The sequence below is a fragment of the Corvus kubaryi genome, unplaced genomic scaffold (genome assembly GCF_017639235.1).
Source record: "Corvus kubaryi isolate FWS band 111438036 unplaced genomic scaffold, C.kubaryi_AGA036_p1.0 68, whole genome shotgun sequence".
Lineage (NCBI taxonomy): Eukaryota > Metazoa > Chordata > Aves > Passeriformes > Corvidae > Corvus > Corvus kubaryi.
Genome location: NW_024582056.1, coordinates 10,907,129 through 10,926,620, shown reverse-complemented (window position 1 = coordinate 10,926,620; position 19,492 = coordinate 10,907,129). Strand labels below are relative to the sequence as shown.

Genomic DNA, 19,492 nt, shown 5'->3' with positions numbered 1-19,492 from the left:
GCTCTAGATTTGTGAGTGTGTGTGTTTGTGTGTGAGACTGTAGCTTACGGTGGTTTTTAACAGCTTCTTACAAGGGTCATTGTGCCTGATGCCTATAGTTGCTATTGCAGTATAAATGTAAAAAATTTGTGATAAACTCAAAAGTTTATGACAGCTGTTGTTTTTGAAGTAACTTCTCATATTTGTCGTTTCAGAACAAAATCCCAGAAAAGAAGGTTTGAGGAGGAGCTGAATGAGAGGATGATCCAAGCCATTGATGGAATCAATGCCCAAAAGTAGGGCTTTATCCTTTGTTCTCTCTGACCATGCCAACTTTGACATAAATCTGCAACAGAGGGCACTGTTTAGTATTTTTTGCTGCCACAGGCACACCAAGTCTGAAACCAGTAAAGGTGTCACTAATACTGGCCCTGCACATTTTGCAGATAGGCTGTAAAGTAACATTTTCTACTATATGAGATAAGACAGTGCCTGTGAATCATGGTGTGACAGAGGCATTGACTTGTCTTGATCTTCTGGCAAAGGGAGTTTGCTCTGTAACTGTTTGTGTCTGTAGAATCAAGGCTGTAGCACTACAGATTTATCTTACCTGAGGGCAGAGAAGTAAGACACAAGAAATAACTGGCTCGGGAGTCAGAATTATGTGAAAATTGATGCTTCCCAATTGTCACAGAAACAATTCCTCAGAATTAGAAACTTTCCCTAAAACCACAGTTTAATGTCTCTCAGTTGGTTGATTTCTTAGAGAAGGCTAATCTTGATAGCATGTTGGAATTGCTGGGTGAGACAACCTGCCATGTATTTTTTTTTTCTGTGTCCTAGGAAGAGCTGGAGGCAGTATTATGTTTTCTGTTTCCTTATCTGTGAATAGATAAGGCTGAGAAAGAAATCAATACCAGTCCAAAATAAGTGTTGAAGCTTCTTATATTTCTCTGATGAAACAAGGGAATTGCCCTTCAAAAATGTGGACAATAATTGTGATTAATTACATGTTTCCCCCGCTGCTTCTGTTACTCAGAATCTTAATTACCTGAGTATTACACCTAATTATTTAATGTTCATATGTCACATTTTGGGTTTTGTTCACCTTTTAATCCTATTAAATGGTACCTGGATTTAGGAAAATGTTTTTCAGTAATTTTAGAAAAGTGTTGATAGTTACAGGTCATAGAAAGAATACAGTGAAATAGGGTAGGTCGTGTGATAGGCAAAGCCTTTTGATTATACTGGACTTCACTAAAACAGATATATAAAGTCAATTTTTGTCAGTTTTTACGTGTCTTTAGGTACGCTTGCTCTGATAAATGGATTTTAAAAATGATGTTTTGATGTCAAAAGTAAAGCATCTGTATAAGCGCATTAAAATACTGGTGTGACCATACTGTATGTTGTTTTATCCCACAGAAACCCTGTCTTATCTAATTATTACCTAGAATTCAGAGAAACTTAGGGATAAAAAAGGTTTTTGAAAAAGTTTCGGTGCATTTTGTGAATTACATGGGAAATTGCAGAAAGATGAATTATCTTATGTATCAGAAAGGCAGAATGTCACCTTCCTAAACTAGATTCTCTACCTAGCTCTGTATTGATTAGCTGAATGAATCTCTTAAAAGCTATGATTCAACTGATTAATTCTCAGGAATAAGTTGTCAAAAGTGTTGATTCCTCAAACGTCCAGGTAATTCAATAATATTTTAACTCTGTGAAGGCTAAGCACACAGAACAATTAAATAAAACATTTCCTATATTTAGGACACAAAACTAATCACATTTTTGTTTTCTTTATTACTGTGCACATTTTTGTGCCTCAACTCTTCATCTGTAAAATGAAAATAACATTATCAGCTAGAGCAAATGAGTGGTTATGAAACTAAAGCTTTTGCTTTTGTGAATCAAGGAGCAAACTTTTAAGAAAATCTATGAGAAAACTGGCATTTCTAAATGTTTTTAAGTGCAAAGTTTGGATTGTATGGCAAATAGGTCTGTGACTGAATGAAGAAAAGTTAAAAAACATTATTGTGAGAGTGAGTGAAGAACAAAGAGCTTCTCTGCCTTAGCCAGTAGGGTGTAACATCACACTTTCCCATGTGTTTCTTTTCCCTGTATCTTGAACAAAGCACTGCTGGCTCAAAGGGCCTGTCCTGCACAGGCTGGGGATGAGCAGCCCTAGCTATGCCATCCCAAGCCTTGGTGTAGGGCATGAGATGGAGGGATGGTGATCTGCTAGCTAAATATGTACCTACAGAGGGGGCTAAAGTAAAGCCAGTTGGTCTTTGGTGAGCAGGTTGCTATGTTGAAAGGACACGCTCCCTTTGCTCTTTTTTCCTTTAAGTCACGGTGGCTGCTGTGTTCTGTGCATAATTCCTCGCTGTCCATTGGCAAGCAGTACAAGCCCTATGAAACCACACACCTCTGTGGATACAGGCAGAATTCAGATGTCTGTCTGAGTTGTTCCTGGAATTGCAAAAGAATTTAAGCCAAACTTTGGTACCTAGCTTCCCAGGAGACATGTCCTCAGATACTTGCAAATACTCTGGCAATTCTCAGACTCATCAGGGGGTGAGGCTGAAGGTAGAAATTTTTAGCCCTTATGTCTCTGCCAGAGGTACGTGACTTTGTGCTCCCTCTTTTGTACTCAGTCTCCACTTCCATTTGTTTGTCTTGTACTCTTTCCCTCATCTCAGACCTCTCAGCACCTGCTACCTAAAACCAGCATAGCTTTTTTCTGAACTTTAAAGAAGAACTGATAGCTTCTGACAACGTGAGCTTGTAATGCGGAGTATGAGGCAGCACGTGCTCGAAATGGCACTATTGACTTCACATGCCATCAAGTGTGTAACCAAATTAGGCCCTTGGGAGTAGATCTGCAGACAGAACTTTTTAGCAGTGTGCTGATGGTAATTAAATCAATTCCCCTGTCAGATGCCATAAGAAAAAACAGGAAATTAGTTACCTATTTGGGGAAGAGGGTTACTTCTTGTTTAATTTTTGTAACTAAATGGAAAAAGATTTGCATTTTCATTTTCACAGTTTACCAAAAATGTTCTGCAAACTGAGTGTTTTCTCCAGTAGATTACAGCTGAACCCAAACAAAATAGTGCTATATGTACACCAGCCTTCCAGTTCCCTTTCTCCTCAGAATCCTAACTATGATCAGACATAGATGGGAACCATTGCAGAGCAAACTGGGAAATATATTTCTGAATTAAGCATTCCAAGAACTGACTATGTTTACAGACCCTTTTTTAATGCAGCTGATTGCACAGGAAGAGGGACAATCTCCCAGGCAAGGAAACAAATATTTTCTATTTCACAAATTAAAGCTAATAGCTTATACTCCACTCTGTCCACTCTTGTTCTCCAGGACTTTAATTTAGGATATGTTCCACTGTGGTTCACTGCTGCTACTTATTTGCATTACAGACTGTCAGTTGAGACATTCCCTTTTATTTAGAAGGCATTAGCTACACTACTAGTTTAGAGCCTAATTTAAAGTTACTGCTGGAAATGTTGGAAAAAATATCTCAGGCCCTGCTACTATTGTTCAAGCTCAAATACTGCATGTCCATAGAACTAGTCTGCTTAATTAATATTTTGTTTTCAAATTTGCGCTGCGCCCTTGAGGTACAAGCAGTCAAACTCTCTTGACATTAAAATATTCTATATCTTTTCCATTAAAGATATTATTTATTATTATTTCCATTGAAGAGCGTCCATTAAAATAAATGTAGTCTTTCATATTGTAAAAGCTATGTCAAGCTTTTGTCAAGATTCACTTAGTTTAAAATAGATTTGTCATTTCAATGCAAATATTTATGCTATTTCTCATAGCAGGGAAGAAGGTTTTATAATCAGCAAAAAGATCAAAATCTACCTCTGTAGTACAGGGCTGTGGTCAAGAGACCCATACAGTTCAAAGACAAAATCCCTCCACTGCTTTTAATAATGTTTGTTACATTTTTGTTTGCAATAGGAAGTTTGTGAAGTTTAACTTACCTACCCACCACTCCTGCATATTGTAACAGTGCCCTTCCTAAAGGTACCTTGTTGAAGGACTGGTTTTGTCTCAGGTTCACTTCTGTCTGCTGGATATACTACAGTATTTTGGACATGAGTGGAATATCACTGTTAGAATTACATCATATAAATCTCTCCCTTGATTCTCCTTAGGAATGATCAACAGAAAAACAATTGTTCATCTGAGCTTTTTTTTAAGTGTACTTTAGCAGTAAGAGTCAAAAAGGAGAGGGCATTTGTAGTCTCCACTTTTACTGTAAATGAAATTCACCATATACACTGCAATACACACGAACTTGCTTTATCCCAGCTGATTTTCTTATTTTGCTGCATTTCAGTAATATAAAAGGACAGGACTACTTTATTCCTGTGTCAGTGATAATATTCCTTCTCTCTTCTAGGCAGTGGCTTAAATCTGAAGACATTCAAAGGATATCACTTCTTTTTTATAATAAGACTCTGGAAAAAGAAGTAAGTTCTTTTAATTAAGTTCAATAAGTCAGGCCTTTGCATTGTTTTATGGCCCTGTGGACCTCAAGTGTATTTCTTCATACTGACACAACTTCATCAGGAAGACTGGGAAGCTCCTTCTTTCTGCTTTCTCATTAGCATAGGGCAGTTGATGGCTGAACAGCTATGCTGTCCTTCAGGGAAGTAAGAGGAAGGTTGGACCACAACTGGCTGTATAAATTCATGAATTTATTCTGAGAAGGGACTAGAGGAAGTATTCCTGTACTGTGCTCACAGTGTCCAGCAAGTATCCTCTGCATCCCATGTGGTGGTCAAATACATACTTAATTATTTTTGTAGATGTCTTTCAGTTCAAAGCAGCTGAAATGATTTTCAGATTCTTTCCCAGCTCAGCAGAATAGTTGTTATGGCCACCTGACAGAGGTATGTGTTGCTTGGCAATGCATTTGGCTGGAAAAGGTTTCAAGGCTCCTTGAGCCTGTTTTGAAGACTTCATAAGAGAGAAGAAGCAAGACCTGGTGTGGTTTCATCCTTCATGTTTGGGGGTTCACTGACTGGATCAAAGCTGTGTCTGGTAGCACATTAAGATTTTAATGTGGGTGTTACTAACCAATGAATTCCGAAAGAGAACTTGAGAAAAAAACGTCGTATGTATACTTTGGAGAATGACTTGGGAGAAAATTTGGGAGCTAAGTTATTTGGCTGAGTCAATGCTCCCTGTAGAAGTCTAATATCTTGATGCAGAATGCTGTGGAACAGCAAAGAGCTAATTGTTATTTTTGGATCCAGCTTTTTAATATCTTTCTTTGCCGCCTTTTAATGACTCACCAGTCCAGTTTTCACTTTAAAGAACTTGGTAAGAAGTCTGCATTTGATTTAAAAAGAAGCTTTTATGGCCCTGTGGGACCTGAAAGTACAGAAAGATAATAAAGCAAAATAATTGCTTAACCTAAGGAGTGAGTTGCCTCCCTTCATTAGGAAATGTCTTGAGAAGTATGAAACACTGAGACAAATTTAAAAGTGGATTGGAATTCTGTGAAATTTTAATTGCAGCTCAAGATCCAAAATTGTTGAACAGGTCCACAAACATATTTGACAGGTGGAAGAGCAGAACTTGCTGCAAAAGTACTCATCAAGCAAAGATATATTTGTGCCTTATAATTTAGTTAGATAAGTGATAAGAATTGCTTTTAATTTGTCATACAATTCAAAAGTGAAAAAAGCTGTTGTGTTGCCAAAGTGAGTTTCTACAAATTCATGTAAAGTTTGGTGCACTGGCTTCATAGGCAGAGCTTGGCATTAAGCACGCAGACACAGCTGTGTGCTTGCAGTTGGAAGGCACAGCTCATGCACTTTCCATTTTCTGAAGTTTGCATCTCAAGCACTTTGTGAATAGTCTTTGCTGTATTTTTTTTTAGTAATTAAATCTTGAACTTTTATCCTTAAAAAAAAAAAAGCCAAACTAGGATAGGCTAAGTAACTTTAATAGCTACTTAGATCATTTGCCTTTGAGTATTTAATTGGTTTCAACCTAGATATATCTATCTCAAATAGCAGAGCAACTCCGATAAATATTTCATTGCTTAATTCTCATGTCTCTAGACAGACTAATTAGGAATAAATAGATTTTTCTCATGACAAAACAGATCAAATCGACTGTCTCCTAAGAATATCAAGTGTTTAGTAGTAACAGTGGACATATGAGGCCTTTTAACAAAGACATGAAATATTTTAACTGAAGTAATAATGGAGGTTCAGTAAATATCAGTGTGGTTGCTAGCTATGCTCTGTAGCACACTTACGCTCGGCTACTTTTTGTGCTCAGAAATTTCCTGTCTAAATTAATGTTACACTTTTTTTATAATTGTTTCAGCCCATTCAGTATTTATCAATAATTGAAAATCAGTTTGAGGAATTAATCACAAAGAATTTTGGAATCTGTGAAGGATGGCTGGCCATTCCTAAAAAAATTTTAACATATGCTTTAACTTTTTTTGGTGGGGTTTCTTTTTTTTTTTTTTTTTTTTTTTTGGGAGGGGGATTTTTTTGTTAATTAGGCATATTCTGATGAATTTGGGATAGTCTGCTCTCTGGGGGAACAAGGCAAAACCATTTGACGTGGCTGTTCTTCAATAAGCAAAAGGGTTAATACTATGTCTGATAATCCCAAGCCCTATGTGAGTGGATGTGAAGTCACTGAAGAACAGGAAATATACTGTTGCTAAAAACTGCCTATACCTATGTGCATCTTCAAGCTGGAAATTCAGCTGGGTTATATTTCATCTGCTTTGGCGATTGTGTTTTTAATGTTTGCTTTTATTTTCTTCCAGTATCGAGCAACTACTCTGCCTGCATTCAAGTATTATGTAACTTGTGCCTGCCTCATATTCTTCTGCATTTTTGTTGTACAGATTCTGGTATTGCCAAAGTAAGTCCTATTTAATGTGTATTCATTCCTATGTATATTTGCTCATTAGTGTAAAAAATATTACAAGAAAGAAATATAAGTAAAAAAATTTTAGAATTGTTAGTTTACAGATGTCAGTTCATGGAAATTAAATTGAACAGAAAAGACTGGGTATTTCAGCTGATTTTCAAAGTTAGGCTTGTTTCTGATTTTAAACGCTGTCAATGGTGTTATGCCAAACATTAGTATAAATTCTTCATTCCTTTTAGTTTTTATCTTTGCATTTAAAAATAAGTGTGACAGTTGGACATGGGAGTGGAACAAAATGGATTGTAGAGTTTGGAACTGTGATAAATAAATGTATTTAACATATCACTAAGATAATACTGCTATACTAAGCATGAAAACAGAGCATTAATAATCATGAAGTGTATATTTATAAAATTAATTTTAGAATATTAAAATACATTTCTGGAATAATGCTTTTTACCAGAATTTATCTATTATGAGATGATTTATATTTGCATATATTCTAGAAAGGCTGAAAACCAGAAGACTGTTCCAATAAAGGATGTTTTATTACACTTCTTAAAATTAAATTTTCCTGTTGATTGTTTACACAGTGGAAAGTTGAGATTTGTTTTATAGCAATCGTTTCTAAAGCTAACACTTCATATTCCCTGTCATAGGGTTTTTCTTAACTCACAGTCCTTTCTCCTGTAGAGTACTCTCAGGATTATTCTTTATAACCACAATTGAGCGATTGGTCTTGTTCTGTAGCATTTAATCACATATTAAGTCAAATCCAGAAGGAACTGTTAGTACATTATAAATGGACTTTCCATACTGCAGACTTAGAACATGGATAAATTTTTATGGACTTCCATTCAGGTGTTACAGGAGCAGTTTCCCAGCTAATTTCTAAACGGAGACACAAACCAAGGGACACTCTTCCAAGCATTCAGCAGTATCCTGCACATGGTTGAATCTGACTTCAGGCAAAAATATGAAATTAAGACACGTGGAAAATTTTATTTTACAAGCTCATACTGTATTTTGATAAGTAAAGGAATTAATTCAGGGAAATTCATGTTTTGCCACATCCCGAAAGCCAAAGGTGGATCCAACTACTCCCGGCCAGCAGTATGATTTTTGAATCTTTTTTTTTGGTTTTGATTTCAGTCGTGAAAATTAATCTAGATTTATCATTTATCTTGCATGTAGTCAGATGCTCATTTTGCTCTATCCTTATGTCACTTACACCAATTGTTTAGCTCACTAAAATATATCAGAATATCAGCAAACTCTAGGGAGCTGTATTCAGCTAAGGAAAATGTCCTCCAACTTACAGGTATTTCTGGTATTTCTAACATCAGAGAAAAAGACACTGATAAATGCTTTATCATTTTCATTACCAAAATGTTAAGTGTCTTATGATCCTTTCATTGGGCTGCATATTAAATTGTAAAAGCAAAAGTGTAAAATCAGGTGTTACCAACGTGAGAGGTATTCAGCTTCAAGTGGTCTGTGGGTTATTTTAATAGATGCAAAAATGGAAGACAGAAAGGCAAGGTATTATACAGGTACCTGCATCTTTTCTGGAAAATTGGGAGCATTGCAAATTAGAAAAACAGCAACAGCAAAAACAATAAAAAAGTTTAAAAATCACCAGTGTATGTAGTCATCACAAAGGTAGCTTAAATCAAACATACTCCAATACTGCAAATGTTATTTCCTACTAAAATTCTATCTAACCTTTTTGTTTTCTTCCAAGAGTTCTACAGGATTTTAAAATGGTGATCTAATGAAGACAGGGAGATGAACTAAATCTGTCACTGGGTTTTATTGATTCACTATTCCATTAATCTGGTTTTGCAGTACTGTAATATCATTGATTTCTGTGCGGGCAGACAGCCTGCTACTTAAAAGTAGATTTGGAGATATTTGATGATGAGTAACATCCAGCGAGTTGCAAGTCCTAAGTAATATCTTCAAGATCATAAGACTTTTTTTTCAAGGCTGAAATAATTTATTTATGTTTTAATTTTCTTGGGGTCAGTAAAGTGATGTGTTTTAATAATAAGCTTTACACAAAGTGGTAATTATAAATCTAATCAAGAAAACAATATCTTGGAGTGAAATGTATGATGAGGAGTAGGTCTTCATTGGCATTAAAATGAAAGCAAATCTTTATCATTACATTTCCTTGGAACAGGCCTGCAGTGGCTCTCTAGAATTCTTGGTTTACCAAGTGAGAGACATATCTCTAGTAATTCACTACACTCTTTATTTAAGCAAACAGAATTGGTACTAACATGGAATTGGTCGTGTTGGTTCTTTGAAATGCAAACTGGTGAATTGATGAAAGTATATTTCTACTGAACATGAGATACTTCTTGTAGCACTCAAGTAAGGGATTTATTAGGGGCTACATTTAAGATTCTTCCCAAGTCTTCACTCTCTGAGGCTGTTGTGTTTAAGAAACTGTGTCCTTTTGTCCTGAGTCATGCCAAACTAACAGTCGTGGTTAGGAGGCCTTATCATAATATTTTCAATCAGGCACAATCGAATTTCTTCATAGGAAAGGTAGTACTTAAAAAGTTTGTCCAAAAGCAGTCATGTAAGATATAAGATGGAATAAATAAAAGAAAACCATCGTTGCTATTTTTCTGCTGTATTCAAAAACAAACAAACAAACAAAAAAACCCCCAAAACAAAAAACCAACAAACAACTCAAGGAGAGTTATAAAACTGAACTGATATTGCTTTAACATTGAAACTTCCATAGCTCTTGAATCCTTTGATGGCTTAGTGAAAACATCAACTACTTTAAGAAATAAATAGCTACTATTAGGTACCAAAAAAGTCTGAATTCAGTATTGGCTTGTGTACTTGTCATTTGCAGTGTCTTCACTGTGATTTTATCAGCTCAAGAGAGTTTGCAGTCCTGTAGTTCAGAAAATGGATATCAATTACCTGACAAGCTAAGGAAATTCTCTACATCCCATTAAAGGATATGTGCCATAAGTCACATATTTTCCTAAAAATTACAAAATTGTAGAGAAAAACACATTCTTTTCTGCATTTTTCAATATCTTCATAAGTAAATTTCTGGTTTTCAGTTAAATTGTTACCAACAAGATATATATATATATTTTTCCAATCTTGTACCACTGATAAAAATAAATTGTTCAAAAGAGATACTTCCTAATGAAACCAAAAAAATGCAAGTTTAGCTAAGATCATATCTTATTTTGACATGGAATTACCTGAAGCTTGAGAATTTCTCATATTGTTTCCTCATTTTTAAACTGTCCCTCTGTAGGTTATGGTCAGGGATTGTCCTGTCTGGGTTTCTGGTGGGGCACTGTAGCAGAGAGCAGAATGAGGTCATTCCTTGAAGCATAGAAGAGGCAGGCAAAAACTTACCTGGCTTATGCAATTTCAGGTGCTCCTCTGACTAAATATTTTGCCCAAATCTGTCAATGCAATGCATTTGATAACTCTACACAGTAAAAGCAAGGTTAGTTTACTGTAAAGACCTGCACTGTTTTTGTAATGTTCCAGTGACAAAAAATAAATCATGTTGTGTCTTTCCTATGGTCATTGCCTCAAATGAGACTTGTTTATGGTGGCACTTAATTTTTAGCATTTTTCTTCTCTTTATAGCATTTTCAGCCCACTTCTTTCCTTCTAGGAGCAGCATGAAACTATTTTGTCTTAGCCTAACTGAAACAGAAGTTCTGCTGTTCCCAGGAAGGAATGGGGTGTGGGGAGCAAAAATAGTATGTTTTTCTTTTTCTGTGTTTTCACCATTCAAATCTGGATTCTAAGATAGCACTTTTATTACCCTCAGTCCTTTTCTCTTTGTCCTGTTCACCTTGCTGTGTAATTCTTGTGCCCCCTCAATAGCATCACTGATTATGTGAAACAGCTACAAAGACCTTTTGTTCTAGCCTGTTGCCCAGGAGATTAAGTACTCTTTGCATAAGCTCTCTTTATGCCATGTTAATTTTATTTCCCTTGCTCTCCAGTTTCTCTCACAAACATCCTCATTTCTTCTTCTAAAAGGATGCACTCCAAACTTGACTGATAAGGCTATTCTTGTGTTGAGTCATTTTTTAAGGCTCCTTTTTTGTATTCTTCATATCAGAGAAGGAATAGCTATAGTTTGAAATGTAGGAATGGTTCCTTGAATGTTGATGAGGGACATACATGCAAGTGTTTATGCATATATAAAAAATAAACCTGTTTCTTTTCTAACTGGCTTTAGTTCATGTTTTCTAGTTGGTTTTTTCCTTTTTTTCCTTTTCTTTATCTCTTCTGTTGCTTACAGGATTTTCAATTCCTAAGAGTAGAGACTAGTTTTAATACTCTGATGTACAGCTTACTGTTTCAGTCTTGATGAGAAATTCTTGGACAACATGTATTCATAAGTAATAATTTTCTTCAAATGACTTTTAAAAGAAATATTGTTTCATGATTAATATAAGTTGTGAATTGCCAGTTGTTTGTTTTGCATCAGCTGTGCTCATCAGCCCAAAATCTGATGACTAATAACATATAAGAAGTTCCCTGAATGATTGGCAGGGAAGATCATCAATTACTCTCCAAAATGCTTTTAATGGCATCAGATTGGTTGGTGACATTAATGCTTTGTTTTTCTTTCCTGAAAATATTTTATACAACTCTGTTGTTAAAACAGAGCAAAACGTTTCCTAGCATTTCTGGCATATAATGTCTGATAAAGTAAGATGTTTGCTGATGCTCAGAGGAGTTGAGAGATGTTTTTTTATTTTGTAAAAGTGTCAAATCTGGAGTTAAACCTGAAAGCAGGTACTCAGGTGAGAGACTTCATGACTGCATCTAGTTCCCATGCTTAAACAACTCAGTTGATCCAGAGCTTCTGGTATTCTCTTGGCATTCATTAAACATAATTTGGTTCCACTGCATCTTTCCCTAGGCAGATGTGATAAGAAGCTCTCACATGGTGCCTGATGGAGCAGTTATGCTCTACTGTGGTATTCCTGTAGAGAGATTTCCGCCTTTGCAGAATGAATGAAGGAATGAATGAAGGAATTCACAGGTTATTACTGTAGCCCTGTTCACTGAGTATCCAGGGATGCTACGTCTGGCTAGATGTTCCTATTTATAACACGCAAGAAAAGGATGAACTGGAACAGTGAGTAAGGAAGATCAGCATCACAGATAGTGCAGGTTCTGCTGTGAGACACTGAAAATGGACATCACTGACCTGTGCTGTTTTCTGCCTTTTAGGGGTGAATGTACACCACCAGCAAGTTCATTTTGTATATCTATTACACTCTTATATTATTACAAAATCAACAACATAAAGCAATAAGGATCTTCTTTCATACAGGCTTCCTAAAATTAAAACAAAATATTGCTGCTGTTAATGTGCTCTGTCATTATATGTGTGGAAATTATTAGCTTCTCGTGGTAATAGCTTTGGAAAGTCAGAGGTAATACCCATTCAAGCAATCCTGAATTGAGAAAATGGCTGGGGAAATGCCTGCTGTTCTGGTAAAGATTGGAATTGGTTTTCCATGGTGTTGATCTTTGGAAGTTGCAACTTGCACCTAGTAATTTTTCATATCATCAGTATTATAGACAAAGAACTGTCATGTGACAAATGTGCAACAAAGAAATGAATACCCCTTTTCCTTTTCTTCTAGAACGTCTATTCTTGGAATTTCATTTGGGGCTGCGTTTCTCCTGCTTTCCTTCATTTTGTTTATCTGTTTTGCTGGACAGCTTTTGGTAGGTATTCAAGGAAATCTAATCCATTATTTGATGGTTTCTTTGAAATAACATGTTCTGGTTTTGCCAAGTCACTCTGCCTTTGCAGAATACCAGTTAAAGGAAAAAGGATTTGCATGCTCAGGCTTCTGCGGACATTGTTTTGTCCATGGTGATTTTCTGTAAAATGTCCTCATTTATCTGAAAAGCAGAAAATGCCAATGCAGTGGTTGTCTGTATCGACACTAATATTCTCTTTCTCATGTGAAGCTGGAGCATGTGAGAGGTTTTCATTATTGTTTGATAAATTGCCTTTTCAAAAATTTTTGCTGTTGTGCTTACAGAAGATGACTCATCTTATGAATGCTTTAATTTGTGGGACTGTGTATTTGTTTAAGTATTGTATAAGACAATTTTTGGAGTTTAAAGTAATTTATTTCACCATAACAACTATTTTGAAATATAAAATGTTATAGTAAATTTCCAGTTTTGGCACTGAGTGGTCCAGGTGTTATTATAATACCTATTAGTGTACGTAATGTTATGCTGAATTTGAGAATGTAATTCAATATTTGGGCAAACCTTTCAGCATTTCAGCATGTCCCCCTCTCAGTTGTTTTCAAAAAGATCCAACATAGAACTCCATCTATAATAAGGATAAGGAGTTTCCGGAGTTGTAAAAAAGTGAATGCAATCTGAATGTGGCATCCCCACTTCTCCCTCTCTGTCCTTGTGTAAGCTCCCATAGAGAAAACTGAAAGATCTTTTGTAAAGAAAGCACGTGGGAAAGACAATTACTTCAGTGTGCAGTAAAACACTACAACAAGGTAGTTAAAGAAAGAAATAGAGGAAGTAGGTTTTTATAATTTCTCTCTCTCTCTGCTCTTGTGAAGCTTGTAATTAGCCAGGACATGCTTTTAAGAAAATATAATTAATGTGCATTTCAGTTATCTTTCCAATAAGTAGGGATGCTGCCACTGCTCAGGAATTAAACTGAAATATAATGCAATGATATTCTTAAATATTTTTAATCATTAGAGTGAGATCTTAGAGGTATTGCTATTACTTAATAGCAAAAATTAGTTCTCATGTAATGTTATGGTTGACTGCTGTTTTTTTATTGACAGCAGATTGAGAGTAAAATGACGTAGTCAGAGCACTGCTCTTGAATAAGCAAATTAAAAAACAAATCCTTCAATGAAAAGCCAGCCTTTTCCTGTAGGAAAAAGATGTGCTGATGGAATGGTATAAAGAAGTGCTGCCACATACATTCTCCTGGGGCTTTTATTTATAGTGTTACTTAGGAGGAATACAAATACATTTTTCTGCATTTAAAGGGTGGCTAAGCAATATCCCAAGTCAGAGTTGTACAGTTGTGCCACTTGAACAACATTTAACAACTATTTTCTATGACTTTTTGCCCATGTCACATAAATACTGTAAATAGTTCCCAGAAATGGAGACCTGTCATTGCATTTCTGATGAGTTGCCAGTTGTCATGTTCTAACCTAGGTAACTTGAACAGGAGAGTTAGTTATGGCCATGTCTTTGTGAGTTCAGCTGCTCTAATACAGAAGCTGTGCTGCTAACAAGATTTCAGAAAGTTATGACCATAGTTGATGTAGTGTTGTCTCTCCTTCATGTGCATGGAGGTAGTTCTTAAGGTGATGGGTGAGAAGCAGCTAACAAAAGAAGCAGTAGGTTTTTCTTTCCCTTGTTCTCTCCCTAAGATTTCTTCCTTTGTGTCAAAATCCAAGTATTGTTTTGCAGCTTTAACCACAGTGACACCCTATGTCGTATTTTGGTAGCATATTTGTTGAACTATCTGATCCATAACTGTAAACATTTTCTTTGTAGAAGAAAAAGTCTAAAGTTCCAAAGAAACTGGTATCAATATCTGAGTTTTCACACAACAGTGACAGTGTTAACAGAAATCAGGCTTTATCATCCTAAGGCTGAATTGGTTTGGGTTTATTTGGGGTTTTTTCACACCTTTTTTCTAAAGATTTTGTAAACCCTTATAGAAGGCATGTAGTAAATGTGGATTTGCTTGTGTGTACATGTACCTGCACACAATTACACAGTTTAAAATCACCAAATATCTCTCTTCTAAGAATGCACCAAAAAACCCAAGAATTTTTTGTGCCTGTCTGACTGTGACAGATGAAATATGGTGAGTTAGCTACAGGTCAGACACCACCCAGCTGCTCACACACTCTGCCTTACTCAGAAAGATGGGGCAGGAAAATAGGATGAGAAAGTTCATGGCTTGAGATAAGGCAGGGAGATCACTGACCGATTACTTTCATAGCAAAAGCAGACTCAACTTGGAGATAATTGATTTAATTTATTGACAATTAGAAGAGATTAGTGTAGTAAGAAACAAAAACAAACATTAAAGCCACACTATTACTCCTCCCTATCCCAAATTCCCCTTCACTCCTCTGCTCCAGAGTCCTCTACCTACCATCAGGCACTACAAGTAGGGCTGGAGAGTGGTTGGTACAGAGACATTTCTCTCTGCTGCTCCTTCCTTTCACAATTCCATCCTGCTCAGTTGTAGGGTCTCCACAGGCTGCAGTTCCTTCAGGAGCATCACTTGCTCCAGCATGTATCCTCCATGGGCTGCAGAGTGGTTATCTGCTCCAGCATGGAGTGCCCAGTCCTCCAACCTTGGTGTTCCTTCTGCTGTTTCTCCCTTTTTGCTCCTTCCTCCTCTCTCTGCCCAACATTTTGGGCTCTTTCTTGGCCTGGTGTTCCCAAGGTGCCCAGCCAGGGTCAGGCCTCACCACCAGCCTGAGCACTGGTACCTGGTACATAAACTTGCAGTAGTAGTCAAATATTTACAGAACTGTTACAAGAGTTACAGAGTGGGACCTGAGATGCCAGTAAAGACAGCAAAATCTAAGTTCAGATTAGGACACCTAGCTATCACTGTGTTATGTGCTTGTCTTAGTACTTTTGACACTTTCCACTCTCAGTGTTCACCTATCATAAATGTCTGTCACCACCACAGAGTGAGTCACACAAAAACCAACATTGAACAAGTTTCTCTGTATGATTTTAATTTCATTGGCAAAATTAAAAAAAAAAAAAAAAAATCCAGACTGTAATGCTAAAATTACTAGCTCTTACGGAATTTAATTACAATATTGTAAGAACAGATTTATGCTCAGCATTTCACCCTGAGTTTACTAATTGATTCTACTGTTCAGCAGCACTGCAGCATGGTCCAGCTCAGTCTGCTGTGGAGTGAGAATATCAGCCATTAGAGAAGAGTAGGCATTTTTCCATCAAACGATGCAGCAGAGTAGTAGCACAAATAAGGAGGTTACAGACTTCCAGAGCCTGTCTTTGTGGTGTGTCCTTCCCTGCTGGGCTTGGGCAAACAGGTCGAGGGCAGGGAGAGCTGACAGTTCTCACAGAAACAGTCATTTGCCCATAGGCATTAAACCTTGCTCAATCCTAGCTAAAATGGCATTTATCCTGAAGTTTGAAAGGAATTTATATCTTTTATGTTCTGACTGCTTTTTTGTGCCTATAAAATTTTTTTTTTTTTGGATAGTCACAGTATTCAGAGATACTCATGCTCTTAAAGATTATGAGTATTTTTGGTCATAAAGATCCTTTTTGTCTTATATTTTCTTATTTTAAATGTAGGCCCTTCTTTTTAATTAATTTTGAATATTTTCTTTGAATTTTCCGTGAGAGGTTTCCTTCCCAAGTAGAGGGATAGAGGACAGTGATTGTCCTTTAGCTCATTTATTTTCTGCATCTCTTGTCTTTATCTTCCTGAAGTATAGACGAGTTCATAGAATGCATGTGAAACACCTCAGACCTGGTAAGTGTTAGATGTGTTTTACCTCCTGCTGTGAGTTCAAGGAAGCAGACATCTGGTACCTAAGTGATACACTGGAAAATGTAATGCATCCAGTAGAAAAAAAACCCCACACTAAGCATGTAAAGGAAAGATCTTTGGGGTAGCGGAGGTAGCTGGCCAAAGAAGTATTAATCTCAAGCAGACGTTCCTTATGCATTGATGCAAGTACTGTCTCAAAAATCTCTTTGCATTACCTGGGACACACATGCACTTAATCAATATGACATACTCTTTGTGCCAGTTACTTTCATTAATATGAGATGGTTTTTTGTTGCGTATGTTTCTACCTTGCAAACCTATTTGACTAGTTAAGCTAACAGAGGAGATAGAAGTAATGTCGTCTCATCTGAACATGTTTATAGTGTCCCTTAAATACCCAGTTGAATCATGGAATTAGCAGAACACAATGCCAGCAAAGCAAACAGCAGAAAATAACTGGCTTCACAGTTGAGAAAGATGTTCTGATTTAAGGTCACCTCTGACAAAGGGCAGCCAGTACCTGAGCAGCCCTGTCCCTGCTAGAAGAGAGCACATTATTTACACCACACCACTGTATAAAGAGTGATACACAATCTATACCTTTTTATTTTGCAGGGATTTGTATTTTACTCTAAAGCAATTGGCATTGGTACTTAGGTACAGTCAGAACAACTGTGTACACATAAGGTATTTAAAAGCTCTGCAAGGAAAGGAGTATCAGTACCGGCACTACTTGGAAATTATTTTCGATCTGCAATTTTACCTTTGATGTGACTGTCTCTTAATGCAGATACAGATGAAAGATCCAGGCCCTTTAGTTTCTTCAGCAGTAAGGCTTTGCCTTTAAATGAAGATTAAAACAGTGGAAGGCAAGGAGAACCTTAAGAGGCACTTTGGCACCTACAACAGGGTCCATGAAAGAGGCTCATTAATCCTAAAAGTCATTCTGATGAGTCTCTAGCACGGGCACTACAACAGCAAATCCATCACCACTTAACTAAGTACCATGTTCAGACTTCAGGAATTGTTATAAATGTACTGATTTAAGTAACAAAAATAATTCTTCTTACTCAGCTTCTTGAGTTACATGTTTACGACATTAGTTATGTGATTGAAGGCAGCTGAAGAACTTGCCTGACTTGGTGAAAACCACATTCCTTTTGTCTGCTTTGCCAAAAATTCTCTTTTAATAACTTTTAAAATCCAGCAATGCTGCCCTTTAGTGTCTTTGCCCATGATGAGATTGTAAGTTACTTTCACATGAAGAGATATCCAAGTGTGCTTCCTGGTGTGCACACAATTTTTCCTATGGTCATCAAAAAAGCAGGAAAGCAGAGAGCATCCAGATTGTTTTCAATGGTCTTTACAGATATCCCTGGAGGGGATATCTGTGATGTGCTAGTACCAGAGTATGGCCACAGATCAGAGCTCCTGTTGTGTGAGACAGGTTTTGGATGGTAGCATCTCACTTGGAGATCAAGTCTCGGACAATGTAGAACATAGCATTCAAGAACTCCTTCCTCTAGTTCAGTGCCCTGAGCATTGTCCTTAAAATGTCATTCTGGTTTGATTCTTCTCAAAACCAATGGCTCTTTAAATATTTTCTGAGAAAAAGAAAAACCTTGGTGGGAGGGACTGAGAACATCTTAACTTAAAATAGCATATAACACAGTCACTGTACATTTTCTTGAGTGAGGAAAGCAGCACAGGAAGTGCCAGGACTGAACTCTGAGTGCCTAAAGGCATATTTGTGCAGGTCACTGACCTGTTCTTTCCTTTGAATGACGTAGCTGAGTGAACGACGTGGCCATTTTAACATGCCCCATTGTAAAGGATAATTAACACTGCAACGTATGGTGAAATTAAAAATGTGATACTGACTTTAGTTTTTGCTGTTATTTACTTAGGATTCTAGATTTTTTCCAGCCAGTTGCATGAAATATAAATTGAGTAGACTTTTCACCTGGATACATTTTGTGTGATTCAAAATGCCTGGCTTAGATTTACAGGTGCCACTGTGGAATTCAAAAGCTTGGTGTTACAGTAGTCCTTTTAGAAGTACATTGGTCCTTTTTGTCAACATTAGAAGCATTAATAAATATGTAAGTAAAAGCTTGTGCCTATATAGCAAAATCCCCCTTCTCCAAGCTTAGGTCAGTGTAATTGCTGTCATCAAGCTCTTTGGGTTTGAACTTTGGTGTCTTCTTCAACTCTGAGTAAAAACGAGCATGTAAAAAAATCTGAATTTTGTTTCTCTTGATTGCATTTTTGAAGCATCAGTATTGGTAAAATATCAAGTTGTATTTGAATGTAAAATGAAAAGAACAACAATAGAACTATAGAAAATGTGATTCACTGGCTTTCTGTAAATAAGAAGTTTTCAGTGAAGGTGTTCCAACCTCAGCTTGCATGTGAAGGAGAAGTGTGACAGCTCTTGCAACACTGTCTTTCATCTACGACAGAGCTGTCACAATTAATTCTCGCACCAGTTTCTTGGTCCTACTCAGAAAGACAGCATTCATTTTATTAAATGCTGAAGTAGGTTTTTGTGTGTAGAAAGACAACACAGGATACATTGTAATGTCCTGAATATTCAAAATAAGTTATTACTCATTATCATGCTGTGCTGTCATATCAGATTTAACATGTTCAGATGAAAAGGTAATACATTAGTCACCTCTCATACTACAAATACCTATTATTTCTAGTCAGTAAATGATAAATACTAAACCATATTCTGCCAGCTCTACTTAGAATAAACACTGTGATACTCTAGTGCTACTGAGATCTGATGTCTTATCCTACTTGCATGCTTTCAAGAACTGATCACTTTCTTTCCTAAATCTCATTCTCCATTTTATTCAGAAAATTTCAAAGGAGACATAATATTTACAACAAAAGATGGATGATGGAATCAGCAAAATAAATATATTCTGCTCTGAATATATATAAGCATAATTCTGCTCTTAAGAGTAGTT

At 36.5% G+C, this 19,492-nt stretch overlaps 1 protein-coding gene across 2 annotated transcripts in view; it reads left to right on the top strand.

Moving 5' to 3' along the window:
- ADCY2 (adenylate cyclase 2) overlaps nt 1-19,492 on the top strand; it is a 204,200-nt gene that overhangs the window by 144,525 nt on the left and 40,183 nt on the right. For both annotated transcript variants that reach the window (XM_042048731.1, XM_042048730.1), the window contains exons 12-15: nt 195-275; nt 4,419-4,488; nt 6,819-6,916; nt 12,592-12,676. In XM_042048731.1, the coding sequence (XP_041904665.1) occupies nt 195-275; nt 4,419-4,488; nt 6,819-6,916; nt 12,592-12,676 (334 nt within the window). The remainder of the gene's footprint in view (nt 1-194; nt 276-4,418; nt 4,489-6,818; nt 6,917-12,591; nt 12,677-19,492) is intronic.